The 23,011-nt window shown below is 49.3% G+C and overlaps 1 protein-coding gene across 3 annotated transcripts; it reads left to right on the top strand.

The window, feature by feature from the left end:
• The first annotated feature begins 5,265 nt into the window (after positions 1-5,265).
• LOC123357014 (THAP domain-containing protein 1-like) lies at positions 5,266-22,258 on the top strand. 3 transcript variants are annotated; one of them, XM_045000274.1, is made up of 4 exons: positions 5,266-5,515; positions 6,562-6,757; positions 21,871-21,877; positions 21,967-22,258. In XM_045000274.1, the coding sequence occupies exons 1-4, from the start codon at positions 5,445-5,447 to the stop codon at positions 22,188-22,190; spliced, it is 498 nt and encodes a 165-aa protein (XP_044856209.1). In that variant the 5' UTR covers positions 5,266-5,444; the 3' UTR covers positions 22,191-22,258. The 3 variants fall into 3 exon arrangements, with proteins under 3 accessions (XP_044856209.1, XP_044856207.1, XP_044856206.1); XM_045000272.1 differs by having other exon boundaries at positions 5,270-5,515; positions 21,753-22,258; XM_045000271.1 differs by having other exon boundaries at positions 5,271-5,515; positions 6,562-6,763; positions 21,753-22,258.
• The last annotated feature ends 753 nt before the right edge of the window (positions 22,259-23,011 follow it).

Here is a 23,011-nt window from a genome sequence, read left to right as displayed (position 1 = left end):
AGGGCATTTTGCAAAGTGTGCAGTGAATGAGGCAGTGCTGTGAAGGTGCCCTCCCCTAGTATTCAGTGTACAGTAACAGAGGCTAGGGCAGTGGTTTGCAAACTTTTTCTCAAATGCTGAGGGTCTCGGTGGACCACTTAATGATCTTTCCAAATGTTGTTTGTACAGTTAGCTAAGTATTATAACGGGCTTTGGATAAAAGCAATATATATATATAAATTAACGTTTTTCTATAAATAAAAGTACACACTTCATATTTTAATATCAGTAGTCTTACCTTTCTAATGTGATGGATGTCTCCTCTCTCCCTGGCCGCAGCAGCCCCCGAACTGGGGCTGGGAAGGCGGGGGGTCCTCTGGATCTCCCCTGCGATGGCAGCCCCTGAGCTTGGGCTGGGAAGGATGGGGGTCTCTCCCCAGCAACCACACCCCTGGGGCTGGGGAAAGTTGCCTCTTTCTCTGGCCACTGCAGCCCTGCACATCCCAAATTCCCCCCATTCCCTCTTTTCACCACACTGCCTCCTCCCACCTGCCCCCTATTCCCCCCCAAGGCCACCACTTCCCCTTACATATGCATATCTCTCCAGGTCCTGCATGGCTCTGCTAATTAGGTGGGTGGCCCTTCAGTCTCTCATGTGCAGCCGCCCAGGTGCACACCTTAGAACGGTGGTTTTCAAACCATGGGTTGCAACCCAGTACTGGGTCAGGGTGGCTCTGGTCAGCACTGCTGACCTGTTAAAAATCCCATCAGCAGTGCTGCCTGGCTAAAGTAGCCTAGTGCTTACCTGTCCTGATATCGTGCTGTGCCCCGGAAGAGGGCAGCAGCAAGTCTGGCTCCTAGGTCGGGGGGCCACAGGGCTCCACGCACTGCCCTGCCTTGAGCACTGGCTCTGCATTCCCATTGGCTGGTTCCTGGTGAATGGGAGCTGGGGGGGGGCAGTGCCTGTGGCTGAGTGCCATGCACCCCCATCCCGAGCCTGCGTCCCTGAGCCCAGACCTCCTCCTGTACCCCTGCCCCAGCCCAGAGCCCCCTTCCACACTCTGAACCCCTGATTCTTAGCCCCTCCAGCCCAGAGCCCTGACCCCCTTCTGCACCCCAATCCCATGCCCCAGCCCAGAGCCCCCTCCCTGAACCCCTCATTCCTGGCCCCATCCCACAGCCCGCACCCCAACCCTCTGCCCCAGCCCTGAGCCCCTACTACACCCCAAGCCCCTGATCCCCAGCTCTGTTGGATTGTGGGCATCAACAATTTTCTTCAACTGGGCCCTAGAAAAAAGTTTGAAAACCATTGCCATAGAGCAGGGGTAGGCAACCTATGGCACACGTGCTGAAGGTGGCACACGAGCTGATTTTCAGTGGCACTCACAGTGCCCAGGTCCTGGCCACCAGTCTGGGGGGGGTGGGGGCTCTGCATTTTAATTTAATTTTAAATTAAGTTTCTTAAACATTTAAAAACCTTATTTACTTTACATACAATAGTTTAGTTATATATTATAGACTTATAGAAAGAGATCTTCTGAAAATATTAAAATGTATTACTGGCACGCAAAACCTTAAATTAGAGTGAATAAATGAAGACTCAGCACACCATGTCTGAAAGGTTGCCGACCCCTGCCTTGGAACTATCTGTGGACCACTTGAATGGATCTCGCAGACCACAGTTTGAAAACCCCTGGGCTAGGGCTTTGCAGAATATCTTGCCTTAGTCAATGTCTACCTTGTATACAACTGACCAGGGCCGGCTCCAGACACCAGCCTACCAAGCACGTGCTTGGGGCGGCACCTGGGGACGGAGCGGCACTCAGGGTTTGTTTTTGGTTTTTTTGGTTCGGCCGGGCAGTGCTGGGGGTAGGCAGGGCTTGGGAGGCATGGCGCCGTGCTGGGGGAGTGGGGACTTGGGCAGCGCGGCGCTCAGCGGGGGTGGGCTTCAGTGACACGGTGCTCGGGGGGGCGGGGACTTGGGCAGCATGACGCTTGGGGGGGTGGGGGACTTGTGCGACGCGACACTTGCGGGGCAGGGGACTTGGGCGGTGCGACGCTTGGGGGGCCGGAGACTTGGGCAGCGCGACATTCGGGGGGGCAGGGACTGGGGCGATGCGACGCTCGGGGGGTGGGGCGATGCAACACTCAGGAGGCAGGGCGGCGCTCTTTGTTTTTGCTTGTGGCGGCAAAAATGTTAAGAGCCGGCCCTGCAACTGACTCATGAATTCTTTATCTACTATACACAGGGTACAACTGTGACGTTTCCCTCTGGTGTTGTCTGGACCGGTGATCTGCTAGGTCTCTCCAATCCTTGACTCTGGGAGCCAGACTTACCCTGCTCTGTTGTGAGAACCCCCACTCCTGGGCTGTTCACGCACAGACTCTGGCATGTAAGCTGCTCCCGGCTACTTGCAAGTGAATGACACTAGCCAATATCGCCAGTCCCAGACACAACCCTAGGAACCTCCGTCTTGCAGTGTCCGGTTATGCCCGCTGGATGCTGCAAACTTATATAAGTTTGTCAATTTAACAAAGAAATTGATATGTACCAGGTTTGTTATCCCAAGGGGAGCCTCTGACACGCTTCAAACCAAACGCACTGCTTCAGGTAGAATAAACAAGCAGATGTATTAACTATAAAGGTAGATTTTAAGTGATTATAAATCAAAGCATAACAAGTCAGATTTGGTCAAATGAAATAAAATCAAAATGCATTCTAAGCTGATCTTAACACTCTTAATGTCCTTACAAACTTAGATGCTTCTCACCACAGGCTGGCTGGTTACTTTTCAGTCAGGCTCTCCCCTTTGATCAGCGTTTCAGTCGCTTGGTGGTGGTGGCTGTAGATGTAGATCAGATTAGATTATCAGGGCTGGAAGGGACATCAGGAGGTCATCTAGTCAACCCCCTGCTCAGAGCAGGACCAATCTCCAGACAGATTTTTGCCCCAGATCCCTAAATGGCCCCCTCATAGGTGGAGGAGAGAGAGCCTGGCAGATGTCTCTCCCTTTTATCATGTTCTTTCTTCCCTCTTGGCTTTGCCCCACCCCCTCAGAGTCAGGTGAGCATTACCTCATCACAGTCCCAAACTGCCCAAAGGAAGGGGGTGACTCCCTCGAGGGTCTAACAGATTATTTTGTTGCTGCCTAAGCCAGTGTTCATGTTCCTGTGAGGCTGGGCTGGGCTGGGTTTGTCCCATCCATGCCCTGATGAGGTGTAAACTGCCTCTCTCTTCTTGGAGAGTATTTGCATGGGCTTGCTTTAAGCCATGAGGACACATTTTCAGTCTCATAACTATATACATGAAATTATAACCTATAACATTACTGTGATAATTACTATAACATCACTATAACAGCCATGCCCAGTGCATCATGAGCCTTCTGAAGACACCCAACATGACAAACTTTGCATTGGATACTACACAATCATTTTATAAAGATGAAGATGGGGGTGTAGGGTGTTCCCCCTCAAGGTACAGAGCATCACAACAACAAAATAGTAGAAAATGCTAAATGGGTTCAAGGTTGTAGGGGGAAAATTACGTATTGTATTTTTGAGCTGTAAGAGCACTGTGTCATAGATTAACAGAATGGGGGGGATTTAAAAATTTTTAAAATCTCTATTTAAAATTCCTTGGGTCAGGGGTATTAATGTGGCCCTGACCAAGCTGATGATAGCTCCTTTTGAGCTACTCAGTGCTTGTCATCTTCAGCTTGCTGAATGAATGAACCTCAGGCCTTAGTGACCGATCCATTAATATATCAATTCTCCCTCTGCCCCTATTATCCACCAGTCATCCCCCCCCCCCCCCACCAAGGAATTCCTCCGTCCCTGCTTCCCATCACATTTCATCTACTCAGCCGGCTTCCTGGCACCAGGGCCGGCTCCAGACCCCAGCATGCCAAGCGCGTGCTTGGGGCGGCGTGCCGCGGGAGGGCGGCAGGCGGCTCTGGTGGACCTCCCGCAGGCATGCCTGCGGAGGGTCCGCTGGTCCCGCGGCTCCGGTGGAGCATCCACAGGCATGCCTGCGGGAGGTCCACCGGAGCCTCGGGACCAGCGGACCCTCCGCAGGCACGTCTGCAGGAGGTCCACCGGAGCAGCGGGACCGGCGACCGCCAGAGCGCCCCCACCGCGGCGTGCCGCCCTGCTTGGGGCGGTGCAATTCCTAGAGCCGCCCCTGCCTGGCACATTTCAGTGCTTCTGTCCCTGCACCTCCAAACCAAGCTCCTTTTCCCCCAGGGCCTCTACAGGATGCTGGCCTGTTCAGCTTCTCCGTATCCACATGGCTTAGGGTATGTCTACACTGCCCATGTTACAGTGTGGCCACAGCCGCGCTGTGATGTGGGCAGTGTAGACGCGCTTTATTGCTGGGGAAGAACTCTCCCGGTGATACCCCCCCACACCCCAAACGAGTGGTGGTAGCTTTATCAAGCGCTGTCTATACTGGTGCTTTTCAGTGCTAAAACTTTTGTCGCTCGTGTGTGTGTGTTTTCACACCCCTTAACGACTAAAGTTTTAACGCTGAAAGTGGAAGTGTAGTAGGGTGACTAGATGTCTTGATTTTATAGGGACAGTTCCAATATTTGGAGTTTTTTATAATATGGGCTCCTATTACCCCCCACCCCTTGTCCCGATTTTTCACACTTGCTATCTGGTCACCCTACAGTGTAGACACAGCCTTAGTTACACTTCCAGGAACACTGCTCTCCGCTCTGGCAGTGGTCTATGCTGCTGCGCCTCCCCTCTCACTGTTCTGCCCCGAAAAACAGCAGGTGGGAGAGAAGCTAGGAGGCAGGAAGCAGCCCCAAGAGGGAAGGAGCCCTGGCCTGCCTGATGTTTCCCACCTCACCCAGGAGAGCAGCCCTTAGCAGCCAGAGGGGCCAGAATTGCTGGCCAAAGGCAGGAGAGTGGGACTCAGCAAATAAGTGACCAGCTGTCCTGGTTTTATAGGGACAGTCCCAATTTTTGAGTCTTTTTCTTATATAGGCTCCTATTATCCCCCACCATGTCCTGATTTTGCACAGTTGCTGTCTGGCCACCCTATCAGCAACTGAGTGACGCTGGTGGCCTCAAGCTGGAACGCGTGCAGGGAGGTACTGCCGGCTCCCGTCCAGATGTGCGAGCAAAGGGGGCGGAGCAAGGGCAAAGAACAGGGAGGGGGTGGGGCGATTGGGGCCCGCGCCGCGCTCGGAGTCTCTGCGCCTATTGGTGGGCTGATCGGAAAGACTCCACCCACGCGTAGGGGAACGGCCAATAGAAGAGAGCGATATGCCGTTATCGCGAGAGTTGAGCTGAAGCTGGCAGCGCCATCTTGAAGTCGGGAGAGGCCGTGTCCCTTTTCTGCTCCTAGGGGCTAATAGAAAAGGGGATGGGGGCCGGGAAGTGACTGAGTTAGCTGGGTCCTTGCGCTCCTCTTCTGTGGGTGCCGGAGCGGAGCAGGGGGCCGCCGGCGGGGGAGGATGGTGCAGTCCTGCTCCGCCTACCGCTGCCGGAACCGATACGACAAAGAGAAGCCTATCTCCTTCCACAAGTGTGGCCGGGGCTGGTGCGCGCCTGCGCGGGGGGGGTGCGCGCCACGGCGGGGGGAGGGGCCATGCCCAGGGTGCGCGCTGGGGGCGCGGGGAGTAACTGTCACTGGCGAGAAGCCCAGAGCGCGAGCGCACCGGCTGTTGGGGCGCGCGCTCACCCAGGGGGAGGCCTGCGCAAGTGGGGCCTGTCCCCGTTGCTCCTCCCGCGTGAGGGGAGGGGTTTCTGAGGTGGGGCCTCGCTGTGCCCGGCGCTGTACAGACAGCTGGTGAGAGTCTGCCCCATCCCTCCTGGGGAATGGGACGAACCTGCCCAGGCACCCTGGGTCACGAGCCTGTTTGGTTCCCGGAGCAGGCAGCACCGTTGCCTGGCGTGGGCTGGCCAGCTCAGTGGCACAGCCCTAGCCTGCAGGGGACGTAAACACTGGGCAAATGAGGGGCTGCGCGAGCCCGCCTATCAGCGGATCTGGCTCCAGGCATATGTGCCGCTTGGTTTGAGCGTCGTAGGAGAGCTTGCAAAGGAGCCTGAGGTTTCTTCGCACTTTGCAGGTGTCCTGTGAACATGCTTGTTTGAGGCCTTGCGCTCTGTATTGAAATCCTCATTGCCACTTGTTCTTTGGGTGGCCTGGCTTTTTCAGTTCCCCTGAGTAATGCGAAAACCTGCCCCTGGGCTCTGGCCTGTCAGCTGATCCATGAAGGTGACCCCTTGTGCCTCCCCATTGCGCCCCTGTGCCCAGCAAAGGGATGGCTGTGTTTATCAGCTTGCAAAATCAGGCTCTAAGCAGTGTTGGGCCTTTTTATTCCTTGTTTTTACAGCAGCTAACACTGGGGGTCCTGGTCCATGAATAGTGTTTCTAGATGCTACACCAATATCTTGTCTTAAGTGTCTTAGGTATGTCTACAGTGCTATTGCTTTTTTTAGAAAACCTTGAAATGCTTTTTTCAGAAAACCTTGTCCCGATTTTTCACACTTATTATCTGGTCACCCTACAGTGTAGACACAAGCCTTAGTTACACTTCCAGGTGTAACTAAGGTCCATTTCATTTGCAGGTTTCCTCTCACAAGACCTGATCTCTGCAAAAAATGGGAAGCTGCTGTTAAAAGAAAAAACTTCAAACCAACAAAGTATAGCAGCATTTGTTCAGAACACTTTACTCCAGATTGCTTTAAAAGAGAGTGCAACAACAAGCTACTGAAAGAAAATGCCGTGCCCACAATATTTTGTTACACTGAACCCAGTGAGAAGGTAAAGGTAAACACGAAAACTCTTTCTTATAATACATACTTTAATTTATGTATACATAGTCAAATACTGCAGTATAAGTATATATTTCTTTAAAATGCAAAGAAGGGAGAGAAGCAGTGTTAAGGAGATACGGATTTAAGTCTGATCGTCTATTTCTGCACATGTGCAGAGAGCAGGAGAACTTAGAAGGGTCCCGAGACATGTAGAAGAGAGGTATGGTAACAACTAGAAATGCTCGGCTGTTTTTGTGAAGCTATATGGAAAGTTTCCATTAAGAGCAAGCGGTCTTGCGGTTCCACACAATCACCACCTGAGAGCTGAGCCAGTTGGCATTCGGGAAAGGGTTATAAATATGTGAATTGGAGTCATCAGCCGATTGATGCAGGGCCAAAGAGATGTTTCTGACATGAAGGCTGTGTTCCAATACTTGTCTCACTTTGTGTAGCAATAAATGAAGCCAAGTCCGTCAGTCTGTTCCAGTGGAGCGCCCCGAACGGGGGTTTTCCACGTCCTTTTATTATAATCGGTTACATAAATCATCCTATTATGCGCATGTACTAACTCAATCCAACTTCTCGCCCCTTCTCCTGATTGGTGCTTTATGCACTGCGTGTTCCAGTGGTAAACACCTGGTCGGCGCTTAATCAGTGTGTCTCCTGATCGGATGTTGGGGGGGGAACCACTTCAGCCGCTCTAAATCCGGGGGCGGTCTTCCTACCCCCTTAGTGCTTAAGAAGTGTAAAGTTCCTACATCCCCTCCTTTTCTGTTTTGTCGACCCGTGCCTGGTCCGCATGTTTCATGATTTTATATGCATACATGACGGCTTGGGGTGTAGGCAGGGGTTTGCGCCGACAGGTGTAAAACACATCCTAATTATATTAGGAATACACTGAGCAAAGCAACAAAAACCAATCAAGCAGGCGATAACAATCAAAGCATATTGCAAAACAGTTCGGACCCATCCCATGGATGGCAGCCACGCCCAAAGGTCATCCCACCATGATGGGTTCCTGTCCTGCTGAATGTGTTGTGCCCATTCTTGGAGGTTATCTATGTGTGTTTGAATCCGTTTAGAATTGTCTGTTAGATTAAAACAACACATGCCATATACCTCCTCACAACCCACATGGCTGAGCAATAGCAGGTAATCAATTGCCGCTCGATTATCTAATATGGCATTGTGAAGCTCCTCCTGTTCTTGATTCAGCAAGGCCAAGGCGGCAGACGTATAATTAATATTTTTCGCTAAGGCACATGCCAATCGACTAAGCTGTTGGTGATTGGCTACTCCCAAAGCTGGGAGACCCACCAAGGAGACAGCCAGAGAGATGTACTCAGCCCGACTGAAAAGGCTGACATTGGCATTACATTCTGATCTCATGGGGGTTGAGCTTCGCCGGCGTCGGGAGCCAGTCAACATTGACCTTGTGGGGAGTATCAATGTGAGCCTGCTTAGGCAGCATTGAGCTTCTGAAATATTGGCCGGAATATAATTAAAGGTCCTCTGACCACGCGTAAAAAACCAACCTTCTGGTAACAAAATGTGCCCGTAATTGCTGGACACATTTTGAAAATGTGTACAATTCCATTCCGGGGTACCCACCCGCAAACATCCTTTTGGGGGCCTGTGACGTGTGCAATTAACCATCCGTACACAGGTCAAATTGGCGTGATTGGCTACCCGTGGGGTAAAGAGGGACAAGGCACTTGCGGGTTTCACATAAGTGGCCTGGCCCCATAGGCTCATAGAAGAATATTGAATTTCGGTGGCATTTATAAAATTAAACATCCCCGTTGCATGTGCAGCACTGCCTGGCGCCTTACATACTGGGACCAGGCAGGTGCCCAACAGGCCATGCATCTCAGGGGCCTGCTGTAAACAAAAGGAAAATTAATTGGCAAGGATCGCAAGTCGAGCCCATATATTATAACGCATGCGGCTATGCAATTCGGGTTCGGCCCCAACCGGTAACACACAAAAACAACACAACAATATAATAAAAGAATTAGCGGTCAAACAGGCAAAAATAGCAGCAGTAAAATTTTCGGGGGTAGGCTCAGCCTTGTTATTCTCCAGCGTTTGCTGAGCCTGCTGCGCCAGTCGCTTCACCTGCCCCCAGGTAACCTTTGGTGCCGTCTTTGTGGCTCGGCACGCTTGAAAGGTCTCGGTTAGGTTCAGATTGAAGTTGGGTATCGGGTTCTTGGGGCTTTGATGCCACGTCATCGTGCCACGGTCGCACGTTCTTGGCAGGGACCCACAACGGACCTGTGGGAGTAAGCACAGCGACATGCCCCCGTCCCCAGGTTATCAACGGAACGGAGCCATACCAATTAGGGTCCGGGCTCTGCCTATATTTAACAGATGGGCGTGGGAGCGGGGTTTCCGTCTTAAAATGTCGTTCAGTGGCTGTAAAATTTTGAAAAATATTTAAAGTATTTAGGGTAAACAATACTATCGCAAATTGATTTTGCTTGGCGCCCAGGGATGGCCCATCATCCCCCACTTTTTTGTTTTGCTTTTTTAGGTACTCTTTAAGTGTACGATTGGCTCGTTCCACAATGGCTTGACCTGTGGAGTTATACGGAATACCAAAAACGTGGTTAATTTGCCACTGCGTGCAAAAATCCGCAAATCTGTGAGAAATGTAGGCGGGGCCATTATCGGTTTTTATCTGTCGGGGGCGGCCCATAACGGCCACCGCAGCAAGAACATGATTAATTACATGTTTGGCTTGTTCGCCCCATTGGGGGATGGCCCAAATATAATGAGAGTAGGTATCAATGGTAACATGTAAATATTTCCAAGGAGAAAAAGGGGGATAGAGCGTGACATCCATTTGCCAAATTTGGTTGGATTGAAGGCCGCGGGGATTAACACCCAGTTCGGGATAATGATGAAGACTTGCACAATGATTACAGGTTTGAACAATACGTTGGGCCTGAATTAGGGGGATCATAAAATGCTTCACCAAGGATTTAGCATTTTGATGAAAAATGCATGACTATCAATGGGATCCGAAAAGAACAGAATGGGTTAACTGAAAAAAGCTAAAGATAAGACACTGGCCACAGTCAAGGACACCGCTTACAGCTAAAACTTGGCGGACAGCCAAGAAAAAGGGGGGCTTGGCGGACAGCCAAGAAAAAGGGGGCTTGGTGGACAGCCAAAAAAAGCAGTTATGAGAGTGGCAGAACTCGGCCAGGCAGTAGCAAAATGTGTTAGCCAAAAAGGGAAGGGCAGTAAACTCAGTCATAAATGGTAAGATGCGATCCAAATTTGCTTAACAAGTCTCTTCCCCATAGGGATACAGCAATATCCATGATATAGGGTTTAAGGAGAATCTCCTTTCCCCCTTCTCGCGGAGTTATAGCAATCCATCGGGTGCTTTGTTGAGCAGCCTGCAATCCGCCCACTCCCCAAATGGCTGGCACTTCGGATTTGTCCCAGGTGGACGGCCACTGCCGAGCAGAGATGACTGTAACGTCAGCACCAGTATCCACCAGCCCCTCAAGGGGGATACCATTGCAGTAATAGGTACGCTTACATTTTGCTCGTCCTATTGCTTGAGTGATCGCCGCCACCTGAGGATGGGCCTTCACTAAGGTGGACCCGAAACCCCCAGCGTCCCGGGTCACATTTGTTCCCCCTGCGGGCAAACAGAAGGGAAGGATCACCATCTGGGCCCATGAATCCCCTCGATGCAGCTGTTTTGGCATATGAGCCCAGATTTGGACATAAATACTTCCCTTATAGTCACTATCTATTACCCCGGGGACTATCTGAATGCCATATTTTCCGGCATGGGAACGAGGGAGGATTAGCCCCATAGTGCCCGGGGGCAGGGGTCCAGAAAGTTGGGTAAGAATCGCCACCACCTCCCCGGGGAAAGTGAGCTCCCTATCTTCTTGCAACAACAAATCAATTCCCGCACTTCCTAGGGTGGCCACCGGGGTATCATAGGCGGTGCCTCCTCCCACCTTTGGGCCGGGGCTGGGGGATCGCCCGTGGCCCAGTTTCCTGGAGGTTGGGCGTTGAGCGGGGGATTGCTACGGCATTGATTTGCCCAGTGGTAACCCTTCTTACATCGGGGACAAATAGATCTTGGCTTATTGGACTGCTGTCGCGTCCCGGTATTGCCCCCCCCCCCAGGGGCCCGACACTCCCTCTTAAAATGGCCTGGTTTCCCACAATTAAAACACTTTCCCTGGGGTTTGGACCCCTTCTGCATGGCTGCTGCCAGCAAATTCATCTGATGCACTTGGGTGCCAACATCTGTGCACGCTTTTAGCATTTCTGCCAGAGAGTACTCCGGTTTGGTCACAATGGACTGTAACACCTTGCGGCAGTCCGCATTAGCATTCTCATAAGCGAGTTTCCTCATTAATTCCCACTGGGCATCAGGATTATCTACCTGCCTCTGAATAGCCTCCTGTAGTCTGTTAATAAATTCCACATACGACTCTTGAGGGCCCTGGCGGGTGACGGTAAAGGACCGGGAGGGTTTTCCCGTCACCGGTACTTTAAACAGGGCCCTTAAAACACAACGCCCCACAACTTGAAGCGTTACGAGAAGGATATTCGCAGCCTGCTCCCGTATGCTGGCAAACTGTCCTGCTCCATACAGCTGCTCGGGAGTATAGGCCCCCCCCGATGCCCGCCCCTGTTGTAATGCTTCCTGTTGAAATTCACTATCCCAAATAACATACTGCGCGGGGCTTAAAAGCATCCTACAAAAATCCTTCCAATCTTGGGGGAGCATGCTATATCCATTTGCAATCCCTTCTAACATGCCTCGGGTGAAGGTGGATTTCAATCCCGACTCAGTAACCGCCCGTCTCGCCTCTCGGAGAACGGAATAGGGGAGGGCTGTAATCTCCACTTCAACCTCCCTCTCTGCGTTGCCAGGGCGATGTGTCACTGGGAACGCAGCCAATAACTCCCCTATCTCCTCGCCTTTCAGTTCTCCCTTCTCCCTTTCCCTCTGTATCATTGCCTGAAAAGGGGACAGCCGAGAAATCGGCTGTGAAGAGCCATCCGCGCCCAGACATGCATCATGGCATTCGGGTGCCGCCTCAGGCGGCTTGAGGGGCAAGATCCGAGGGTAAGGGGGAGGGGCCGAAGGCGCGGGAGCGAGAAGGATAGCCCTGGAGGACGCTCCAATCCCGATTGTCTCCAGAGCCTCCTTACATCGCTGCTAAAGCAGGAGCCACTGCACCGCGGCTCGAGGTTCCGCGTGCAGTGTCGCCCCTATCTTTATCCAATCATCTACTGACAGTGACCCGTGATCCGGGTACCAAGGACATTGGCGACTGATTTCAGCAAGTAGCTGTTCTAACTGACCCAGGGAGACTGGCCTGCCAGCCTGTCGTATGATAGCCTGCAGCTCTTTCGCATGAACTTTCTGCTGAGCTGACAGTTCCCCCCCCATACTCACGGAACGGGGCGAGGTTCGGTGCACCGAAGGCTATTCCAGCCGGTGAGCAGGGGGAATCACGTCGGGGTCACCAGATGTAGCAATAAATGAAGCCAAGTCTGTCAGTCTGTTCCAGTGGAGCGCCCCGAACGGGGGTTTTCCACGTCCTTTTATTATAATCGGTTACATAAATCATCCTATTATGCGCATGTACTAACTCAATCCAACTTCTCGCCCCTTCTCCTGATTGGTGCTTTATGCACTGCGTGTTCCAGTGGTAAACGCCTGGTCGGCGCTTAATCAGTGTGTCTCCTGATCGGATGTTGGGGGGGGGAACCACTTCAGCCGCTCTAAATCCGGGGGCGGTCTTCCTACCCCCTTAGTGCTTAAGAAGTGTAAAGTTCCTACAACTTTGGATACAGGTATAGGTTCCCTATCTTGCTAGAAACCAATGAGTCAAGGTGGGTGAGGTAATATCTTTTATTGGACCAACAGTTGGTGAGAGAGACAAGTTTTCAAGGTGGAACAGGTAGTTTAGCATAAGTAGTTAACCTATTTTTCAAGAGACCATTTAAGGCGAAGTAGCCTGTTAACATGTCTCCAGTGCTCTAAATGTCCCAATAACAAATATGTGGGTGAAATGAGACAATCACTACACACTTGAATGAACCCACACAGAAAACTGATAAATAACAAAAACACCATATCACCTGTAACACTTTTCATAAAGCGATCACTTTATATCTGACCTCTCAGTCCTCATCCTCAATGGTCCCTTGAAAATACACCTCTACCCTGATATAACGCGACCCGATATAACCTGAATTTGGATATAACGCGGTAAAGCAGCGCGCCGGGCAGGGCTGTGAACTCTGGCAAGTTCAATATAATGTGGTTTCACCTATAACGCGGCAAGATTTTTTTGGCTCCCGAGGACAGTGTTATATCGGGGTAGAGGTGTATGTGTTAATACTTATGCTAAACAATCTGTTCCACCTTGTATTTAGCTGTGACAGGGACTGAGTACATATCCCAGACCTGAAGAAGAGCTCCGTGTAATCTCAAAAGCTAGTCTCTTTCATCAACTGAAGTAGGTCCTCACCCACCTTGTCTCTCTAATATCCTGGGACCAATGTGGCTACAACAACACTACATAGATACCAATTAAGCAGTCAACTATTAGCTCAGGGACTGGAATTAGCTGCTGACTGCAAGAATCTTTGAACTGCTGTTTTTGCTTAGGAGATTCTCATGTGTTTTGGAGGGAACTGAGAGAGGCTGCCCTTCTCATGCTCTGGAGAATCCAGGTGACACAGGCATATTTTGAAGCCATATTAAAAAATGAGAAGATGTACACTTTAACACATATACACACTGCCTTCACAAGAGTGTGTGTTCTGTTGCAAGACTTACACTGAAATGTATGTAAAGAAACCAAGGTGTGGGGGAGATAACTCTCAATAGGTATTCTTTTTGGATGACAGATCTGAAGTACTGTCCCACATTGATGCATCAATAGAATTTTAGAACAAATTGATACATTAAACAGTAATACGTCACCAGGACCAGATGGCATTCACCCAAAAGTTCTGAAGGAATTCAAATACAAAATTGCAGAACTACTAACTATAGTATGTAACTTATTGCTGAAACAAGCCTCTGTACCAGATGACCGGAGGATAGCTAATATAACACCAGTTTTTAAAACACAATCCAGAGACAATCCTGGCAATTATAGGCTGGTGAGCCTAACTTCAGTAACAGGCAAATTGGTAGAAAATATAGTAAAGAACAGAATTATCAGGTGCACAGATAAACATGTTTTGTTGGGGAACAGTCAATATGGCTTTTGTAAAGGGAAGTTATGCTTCACCAATCTATTAGAATTGTTTGAGGGTGATCCAGGTGATGTAAAGTACTTGGATTTTCAGAAAGTCTTTGACGAGGTCCCTCATGAAAGGCTCTTAAGGAAACAAAATAGTCCTGGAATAACGAGACTCTTATGGATCAATAACTGGTTAAAAGATAAGAAATAAAGGGTAGGGATAAATGGTCCATTTTCACAATGGGGAGAGGTTCTGTCAAGGAGCTGTCCTGTTCAACATATTCATTAATGATCTGGAAAATGGAGTGAACAGTGAAATGGCAGCAATTGCTACATATTTATTCAAAATAGCTAAGTCCAAAGCTGACTGCAGAGTTACAAAGGGATCTCACAAAACTGAACAACAAACTGGCAGATGAAATTCAACACTAAGTGCAAAGTAATGCACACTAGAAAAATAATTCCATCTACACATATATAATGGAGTATCTAATTGAGCTGTTAGCACTGGAGAAAGAGATCTTGGAATCACCTTGGATAGGTCTCTGAAAACTTTAGCTCAATGTGCAGCAGCAGTCAAAAAGGGTAGCAGTGTGTTAGTAACTATTTGGAAGGGGATAGAAAATAAGACAGAAAATATGATGCCACTATATAAATCCCTGGTGTATCTGCACCTTGAATTCTGTGTCCAGTTTTGGTTTCCCCATCTCAAAAAGGATATAGTGGAATGAAAAAGGTTCAGAGAAGGGCAACAAAAATGATCAAGGATATGGAACAGCTTACATACAAGAAGATACTAAAAAGATTAAGGCTGTTCAGTTTAGAAAAGAGATGACTAAGGGGTGATGTGACAGAGGTCTGTATAATCATGAATGGCGTGGAAAAATGAATAGAGAGTTTTTATTTACCCTTTCCCACAATACAAAAACCGGGGGTTACTCGATTAAATTAGTAGGTAGCAGGTTTAATACAAACAAGAGGAAATACTTTTTCCACACAACACATAATTAACCTGTGGAACTCATTGCCATGGGATGTTGTGATGGCCAAAAGTATAACTGGGTTAAAAAAGAACTAGCCAAGATGGCTGGGGATGCAACCTCATGCTTGGGATGACCCTAACCCTCAGATTGCCAGAAGCTGGGAAGGAAAGACAGAGATGGATCCCTCTAACTGTTCTGTACACTCCCCCCAGAAGCTCTGGTACTGGCCACTGTTGGAGACAGGATACTGGGATAGATAGCATTGATCTGACCCAGTGTGGCTGTTCTTATGTTTTTAAGTGAGGAAGCCTATATAAGGATCACCAAAAGGTTTACTGCCTAATAGTTTATTTAATAAGTTATTCAAAAGTATTCCTGTTACATTTTGCAAATGTCTGTATGCGTATTAATTGTTCACTATGGAATTGTAGAGCGCTCTCTCTCTCTGCTTTTATTAGGGCTGTCAATTAATCGCAGTTAACTGATTAATCTAAATTTTTTTAGTTAACTAAAAAAAATTAATCACAGTTAATAGTTTTAATCACAGTGTTAAACAATAGAATACCAATTGAAATGTATTTATTTTTTTGGCTGTTTTTCTACATTTTCAAATATATTGATTTCACTTTCAACACAGATTACAAAATGTACAGTGCTCACTTTATATTATTATTTTTTATTGCAAATATTTGTACTGTAAAAATGATAAAAGAAATAGTATTTTTCAATTCACCTCATACAAGTACTGTAGTTCAATCTCTTTATCGTGAAAGTGCAACTTACAAATGTAGTTTGTTTTTTTTTGGTTGCATAACTGCACTCAAAAACAAAACAATGTAAAACTTTATAGCTTACAAGTCCACTCAGTCCTACTTCTTGTTCCAGTAAGACAAATAAGTTTGTGTACATCTAAGGGAGGTACTGCCGCGCGCTTCTTATTTGCAACGTTACCAGAAAGTGAGAACAGACGTTTGCATGGCATTTTTGTAGCCGGCATTGCAAGGTATTTGTGTGTCAGATATAGTAAACATTCCTATGCTTTGCCCACCATGCCAGAGGATGTGCTTCCATGCTGATGGCTCTCATTTAAAAAAAAAATAGTGCGTTAACTAAATTTGTGACTGAACTCCTTGGGGGAGAATTGTATGTCTCCTGCTCTATTTTACCCATATTCTGCCATATATTTCATGTTATAGCAGTCTCGGATGATGACCCAGCACATGTTCGTTTTAAGAACACTTTCACTGCAGATTTCACAAAACACAAAAAAGCTACCAATGTGAGATTTCTAAAGATAGCTACAGCACTCGACCCAAGGTTTAAGAATCTGAAGTGCCATCCAAAACCTGAGAGGGACGAGGTATGGAGCGTTCTTTCAGACGTCTTAAAAGAGCAACACTCCGGCTTGTAGGCTCTAAAGTTTTACATTGTTTTACTTTTGAACGCAGTAATTTTTGGACATAATTCTACATTTGTAAGTTCAGCTTTCATGATAAAGAGATTGCACTACAGTACTTGTATTAGGCAAATTGAAAAATACTATTTCTTTTGTTTTTACGGTGCAAATATTTGTAATCAGAATAAATATAAAGTGAGCACTGTACATTTTATATTGTGTGCTGTAATTGAAAATGTAGAAAACAGCCGAAAATATTTAAATAAATGGTATTCTTTAACAGTGCGCTCATTGATAGCTCTACTGTTTATTAATTCCTACCAGGGCGGTCTGTAGGCACCAACAAACCAAGCACTTGCTTGGGGCGGCACATTTTCAGGGGTGGCATTGTGGCCATCTTTTTTTTTTTTTTGCTTCAGGTGGCAAAAGCCTAGAGCCGGCCCTGGCAGCAGTAGTGCGTCGTGCGCTGGGGGCGCCCTGGGGCCACTGCGGTTTGCGCCGAGGGGGAGCCGCGCCCGCACCTTGTGGCTGGGTCAGGGAGGCTCCGAGCGGGGAACACTCAGGCTGGGGCTGCCCCGCGGGGCGCACGGAGCTGCCTGCATGTGCCGCAGGGCGGCCGCCCCCCAGCGCCGCAGCTGGGGCTGAGCAAAGCGGCCCGAGCTGCCCAGGGACTGCGGCAGGGCAGCCAGCAGCAGCAGCGGGGCCATAGAGGGCGGGGTGCTGCCGTGTGGGGCCCGCATCCCACTCTCCAGGGCTCCACTCTCTCTGGGGCTGCCCTGCCCCAGCTCCTCAGCCCCCTGCCGGAGTAGTCCCCCGGCTCTGCCCTCCTGGGTCCCGGCCGGTCCTGGAGACGGGAGCCCTGTCTGGAGGGACCCTGGGCTGAGGCGCAGCCCGTCAGCCCCACTGCTTACCCCGACCCTGCCAGCACTGGACCGGCTGGAGGGAGGGGGGAGCGGGTGGAGTCAGCACTGGGGGGAGCCTAGGGCTGGGGTGGCAGGGGTACAGGTGGGGTGGAGGGGGAGAGAGAGCCCAGGGCTGGGGTGGCAGGGGGTGCGGGTCGGGTGGAGGAGTGGGAAGAGAGAGGCTAGGGCAGCTGGGGGTGCGGGTTCGGTGAAGGGGTGGGAAGAGAGAGCCCAGGGCTGGGGCGGCAGGGGATGCGGGTCGAGTGGAGGGGTGAGAAGAGAGAGCCCAGGGCTAGGGCAGCAGGGGGTGCGGGTCGGGTGAGGGAAGAGAGAGCCCAGGGCTGGGGTGGCAGGGGGTGCGGGTGGGGGGAGGGAAGAGAGAGCCCAGGGCTGGGCGGCAGGGGGTGCGGGTGGGGGAAGGGGTGGGAAGAGAGAGCCCAGGGCTGGGGCGGCAGGGGGTGCGGGTGGGGGGAGGGAAGAGAGAGCCCAGGGCTGGGGCGGCAGGGGGTGCGGGTCGGGTGAAGGGGTGGGAAGAGAGAGCCCAGGGCTGGGGCGGCAGGGGGTGTGGGTGGGGGGAGGGAAGAGAGAGCCCAGGGCTGGGGCGGCAGGGGGTGCGGGTCGGGTGAAGGGGTGGGAAGAGAGAGCCCAGGGTTGGGGCGGCAGGGGGTGCGGGTCGGGTGAAGGGGTGGGAAGAGAGAGCCCAGGGCTGGGGCGGCAGGGGGTGCGGGTGGGGGAAGGGGTGGGAAGAGAGAGCCCAGGGAAGCGGCGGCAGGGGGTGTGGGTGGGGGGAGGGAAGAGAGAGCCCAGGGCTGGGGCGGCAGGGGGTGCCGGTCGGGTGAAGGGGTGGGAAGAGAGAGCCCAGGGGTGGGGCGGCAGGGGGTGCGGGTGACGGGGTGGGAAGAGAGAGCCCAGGGCTGGGGCGGCAGGGGGTGCGGGTGGGGGGGAGGGAAGAGAGAGCCCAGGGCTGGGGCGGCAGGGGGTGCGGGTCGGGTGGCGGGGGAGGGAGAGCCCAGGGCTGGGGCGGCAGGGGGTGCGGGTCGGGTGAAGGGATGGGAAGAGAGAGCCCAGGGCTGGGGCGGCAGGGGGTGCGGGTCGGGTGTGGGGAAGGGAGAGCCCCGGGCTGGGGTGGCAGGGGGTGTGGGTGGGGGAAGAGAGAGCCCAGCACTGGGGCAACAGGGGGTGCTGGTGGGGTGGGGGGCAGAGCCCAGCACTGGGGCAGCAGGGGGTGCAGGTGAGGGGGCACTGATGGGAGGGGTGAGAGGCCGGGGTCGGGGGCAGCCAAAAATCTTTTGCTTGGGGCAGCAAAACCCTAGAGCCAGCCCTGATTCCTACATTCAGGGTTTTTGATCCCTTAGCTCTGAGGCTGAACTCTTCTATCTTTTCAGAAAAGAGTGTTACCCACCCTGGCCTGTGCTTTAGCAGAGCGGTAAAATGAAGTGCAAGCAAAAGTGGAGTGTAATAGAAGTATACATAATATTACCTCTGCGTTTCCTGCTCCCCACCCCTCACACACCTTGTCTGGTACATTCACAGTGTTACTGCCTCCAAACATCAAATGTAGCTCCTCCTGACAGAGCAGGTGTGTTTTTTCTTCATTGCACCACCAAGTTACATACCCAGGCTCTACCCTTGGGACTAGAGTGGGTTATTCAATTCTCCCCCTTCGGCACACTGAATGCACGGAACAGGAGTGATTTGGAGGATTCCTAGCTTCTGTAAGGGAGATAAACCATGCACCAATAAGTCTCTTTTCTCTCACCCCTTTGAGAAGGGAACAGAGAGGATGGTGAGAATAGCAGACGAACAGCAAAAAAAGCTCAAAGAGAGATATGGGGGGCTGACAGAGGGCAAAAAGATGGGGAGAGAGGCATACAGGAAGAGTGGCACACAGGAGAGTAGGAAAATCAAGAAAATAGCCTGGTAATAAAGAGGGAATGTAAGTGGAAAATGGAAGGCAGCTAGTAAGAAAGAAAGACAGACACAGCATATGCAAGAAAAGATGAGCAACTTTCAGGTAAATACACTTTATTTATACTTTATACACAGATTGTGTTTCCCGATAGAAAAGATGAGTATGGTGGGAGCCAAATTAGACACAAGAGAAAGGGTGAGATGCAGAATATTCTAACTAAGTTGCTGCCCATGCCACAGGACAAATATATCAGGATCAGTGGCAGTTCAGGTTCCTTCATCTGGCCACTGTGCCTCAACCCATGTGGATGGACCACTTCTAGGGAGCAGAGTGTAATTCTCTCTCTGCTCATTCGTTCCTTGCCCCCTCTTTTTGTACTGTTAGTAAGGATGCCTGTTAGTGTCAGTTGTGGAGGTGGATTTGGCGATGTGCACAGCTGTTCACTCGGAGCTGTTGTGATATTACCAGCTCATTTGCAGAGGTTTTTAAATGACCATAGATAGTGGTAACTGTTACTCTCAGAGCAGGGTTCAGATTGATGATCTTGATGTAAAAGGCTGTGCAATACTGTTTATTTTAATACCTGTTGCCGTTTTTTCCTGGTAGGATCTTTGGGACAAAAACTTCATTGGGTATAAGAAATGCTTTGAATTTGCCCATAATATGTCAGTGATGGATTACCAAGGGAGCAGGCCATGTATACTGAGAGGGAGATCTTTTATGAAAGATGCCATGTGCCATCAGCCAACAAGGGGAGACTAGAATTGGAGGATACCAATTTCTGCAAGTCTAGTTGTCTGGCAATTGTCAGATTGTCCCAAGTGCACTAAGGAGGGTGAATTGCTTTCCCCTTCCTCTTTCCCTTACAATCTTCCCCATGAAGGGGGCTCTGAGAATTACGGTTGACTAGTACAAGTTTGACTTGGTCAAAATGCTTGACATCTTCATGTGTGAGGCTAAAAGATGCATTGTGACAAAAACATAGGTTTATTTTATCTGAGGCACACAACTGGGATTGTCAGATTGAGGTTGTGCTAATGTATACTGATTGATTGTACATGGGCACCTACAAGAAACTTTAAATCAACACCAGAAGCAAAACTGACTTTTCAGTTACACTCTGCTTAGTATCATAGTCTATGCAGGAGCAATGTCTAGGCAGTAGATTAAAAACAGATACTAAATTGCTTGGCTAGGATGTCTTGGATAGTGCTGTATTTCCATGGTCTTCTACACCTATATATTAGATCTAGCTCGATCGCTTGTGGCTATTACTTGGAGGGATGGATTATCTACATTGATGGCAAAACCTCTTCTGTCGATGTAGGAAGCGTCTACACTACTTATGTTGTATAAACATACCCCTAGAACCTTGTGCTCTGAGGATTTGGCAACAGGTTATGTAATCTGCAAGTATCGGGGGGGGGGAGGGGGGACACTGGCCTGCTAAACCCAGGGTTGTGAGTTCAATCCTTGAGGAGGCCATTTAGGGATCTGGGGAAAAAATCTGTCTGGGTTGGTCCTGCTTTGAGCAGGGGGTTGGACTAGATGACCTCCTGAGGTCCCTTCCAACCTTGATGTTCTATCTCTGTCTCTGCAGGGGCGGCTCCAGGCCCCAGCACGCCAATCGCGTGCTTGGGGCGGCATGCCGCAGGTGGCGCTCTGCCGGTCGCCGGGAGGGCGGCAGGCGGCTCCGGTGGACCTCCCGCAGGCGTGCTTGCAGAGGGTCCGCTGGTCCCGCGGCTCCGGTGGACCTCCCGCAGGCACGCCTCCAGCAGAGTGCCCCCCGTGGCATGCCGCCGTGCTTGGGGCGGTGAAATGTCTAGAGCCGCCCCTGTGTCTCTGACACTGTTAATGCCATTAAATGCATTGAGACCATCAAAGCAGACAGTTACAAAATTGACATCTAGCTCAATGCATCTTTCACCAAGAAGTTCTTAGCTGTTTTTGCTACATACTGGATATGCTTACTGTTGTGTTTCAAGAGCAGTGTTTCATGAGTTCAAACAGATGCAATTCTGAATGGGGCAGAAAGGTTTTAAGTCTTCCCTCTGTTCATTACCTGTTTTGGGGGCACTTGGGCTAGATAAGTACACTACGTGTATCTAGGTTAAAGTGAGTGAATGCGTTCTTGCAGCTGATAACCCTTCAACCATGTGGTGGAGTTAAAGACTGGACAGTTTATAATTTTATAAGTGTTTTGACAAAGTCTTCAGAAGTGACTAGAGATTTTGGTTGCCTTGATTTCTAGGTGTCCAGCTTGAGACTTTTAAGAAGGTGGGTGCTCAGCATTTCTGAAAGCTTTTACGGTGGTTCAAACAGAGCATTGAAAACTGAGGTTCCCCCCAAATCCCAATCACTTTTGAAAATGTAGGTCATCAAACTTCATGAACAGAATTAATGCTAAAAAGGGGGGTGATTATCACCTTCATTTACTAATTTCAGCAATGCGTAGTGCATTGTCAGCTGGGTGCTGCAACTGTTGCATACAGATTACAATGTGGCAATTAGAATGCTGTTCACAAAACAGATTAAAATGTACTTTCTGTCTTGCTGTTTTAGACTGAAGAATTTACAGAGCAACCCGAAGATCTGTCTGCAGCACCACCACCCCCTCCACCACCCCCTCCTCTGCTACCACCTGCCCCACCACAACCTTCCTTTCCTTTGTCTCAAATAGATGCAAGGTTGGTAGATCCAAGTATTGGATTATTAATGCCTCCTCTCCAGACCCCTAATAATCTTGCCGTTTTCTGTGATCACAACTATACCGTAGAGGATACAGTACATCAAAGAAAGAGAATTCAGCAGCTGGAAGAACAAGTTGAAAAACTGCGAAAGAAGCTCAAGACAGCGCAGCAGCGATGCAGACGTCAGGAAAGACAGATTGAAAAACTGCGAGAGATCGTTCAGTTTCAGAAGGAAAAAGACATAGTGTCAGGAAAAGGCTATGTGATTCTACCTAATGACTATTTTGAAATCGTAGAAGTACCTGCATAAAAACATTGACGTTAATTTTAAAGGGGCAGTGCCAAGTAGCCTCTTCAGACTAACGCAGAAGTTCAGTTTAAAAAATGAATGCTCTCTAATTGTGTGTAAAACCATTCTAAAAATAATAAAGAAGTTATAAAATACTCAATAGAGCACAGTTTGTTCATTGTCATTGCAGCTTTTAACACTTTTAATTAGGCTTGGCAGAATTAGACATTTTTTAATAATATTGATGGAAAATATCTTTTTATTTTTAAGATTCTTTTTTGGATAATTTAAATGTTCATTCCTGTGGAAATGTATGGGGCGGGGTCAGATAATTCTTTAATGACAGTAGATAAAGCTTTAATTTTTTTGAGTTGCAGTATAACTGTTAAAACACAAATTGTCAACATTACATGTCAAAATATACAAAGTAAATGTCCTTAAATCACTAATAAATTCTCAAGCAGTAATTTTGATTATTGACAAATAATTTTCCATTCATTTATATGAAATTGTCATTTACTGACATTTACCAATGAAAATCTAATCCTTCCATGTCTAGTTTTAATAAACTAGAAAAATGTTTTACAAACACATCTCACAATTAGAATCTGCATTTGGTTTTTAAAATCTGCCATGCTTTTAACAGGGGGGAGGATGCAGGTTAAACAAGTATAAAATGTATAACAGAGTTTTGGCCTGGGAGTTGGGTGGGCAAAGAGTATCTCAGCCAAGAGTGAAGACTATTGGGGGCAAGATTTTAAAAAACATTTTGCATCTGTCTCACTTTGCTCCCACTTCCATAGTCTTCAGTGGGAACAGGGGCACTTTTAAAAATCCAACCT

The sequence above is a fragment of the Mauremys mutica genome, unplaced genomic scaffold (genome assembly GCF_020497125.1).
Source record: "Mauremys mutica isolate MM-2020 ecotype Southern unplaced genomic scaffold, ASM2049712v1 000202F_np12_subseq_1:126871_obj, whole genome shotgun sequence".
Lineage (NCBI taxonomy): Eukaryota > Metazoa > Chordata > Testudines > Geoemydidae > Mauremys > Mauremys mutica.
The sequence above is the reverse complement of the archived record's forward strand: the minus strand, read 5'-3'. Positions and strand labels throughout refer to the sequence as shown.

Bases quoted from the DNA above. Each gene is read 5' to 3' on its own strand.
- LOC123357014 (XM_045000271.1), top strand. From the start codon at position 5,445: ATGGTGCAGTCCTGCTCCGCCTACCGCTGCCGGAACCGATACGACAAA. The intron at 5,516-6,561 runs GTGTGGCCGGGG...TTTCATTTGCAG, and splicing joins AAGCCTATCTCCTTCCACAA to GTTTCCTCTCACAAGACCTG. The intron at 6,764-21,752 runs GTAAACACGAAA...TTGCTGTTTTAG, and splicing joins AACCCAGTGAGAAGGTAAAG to ACTGAAGAATTTACAGAGCA.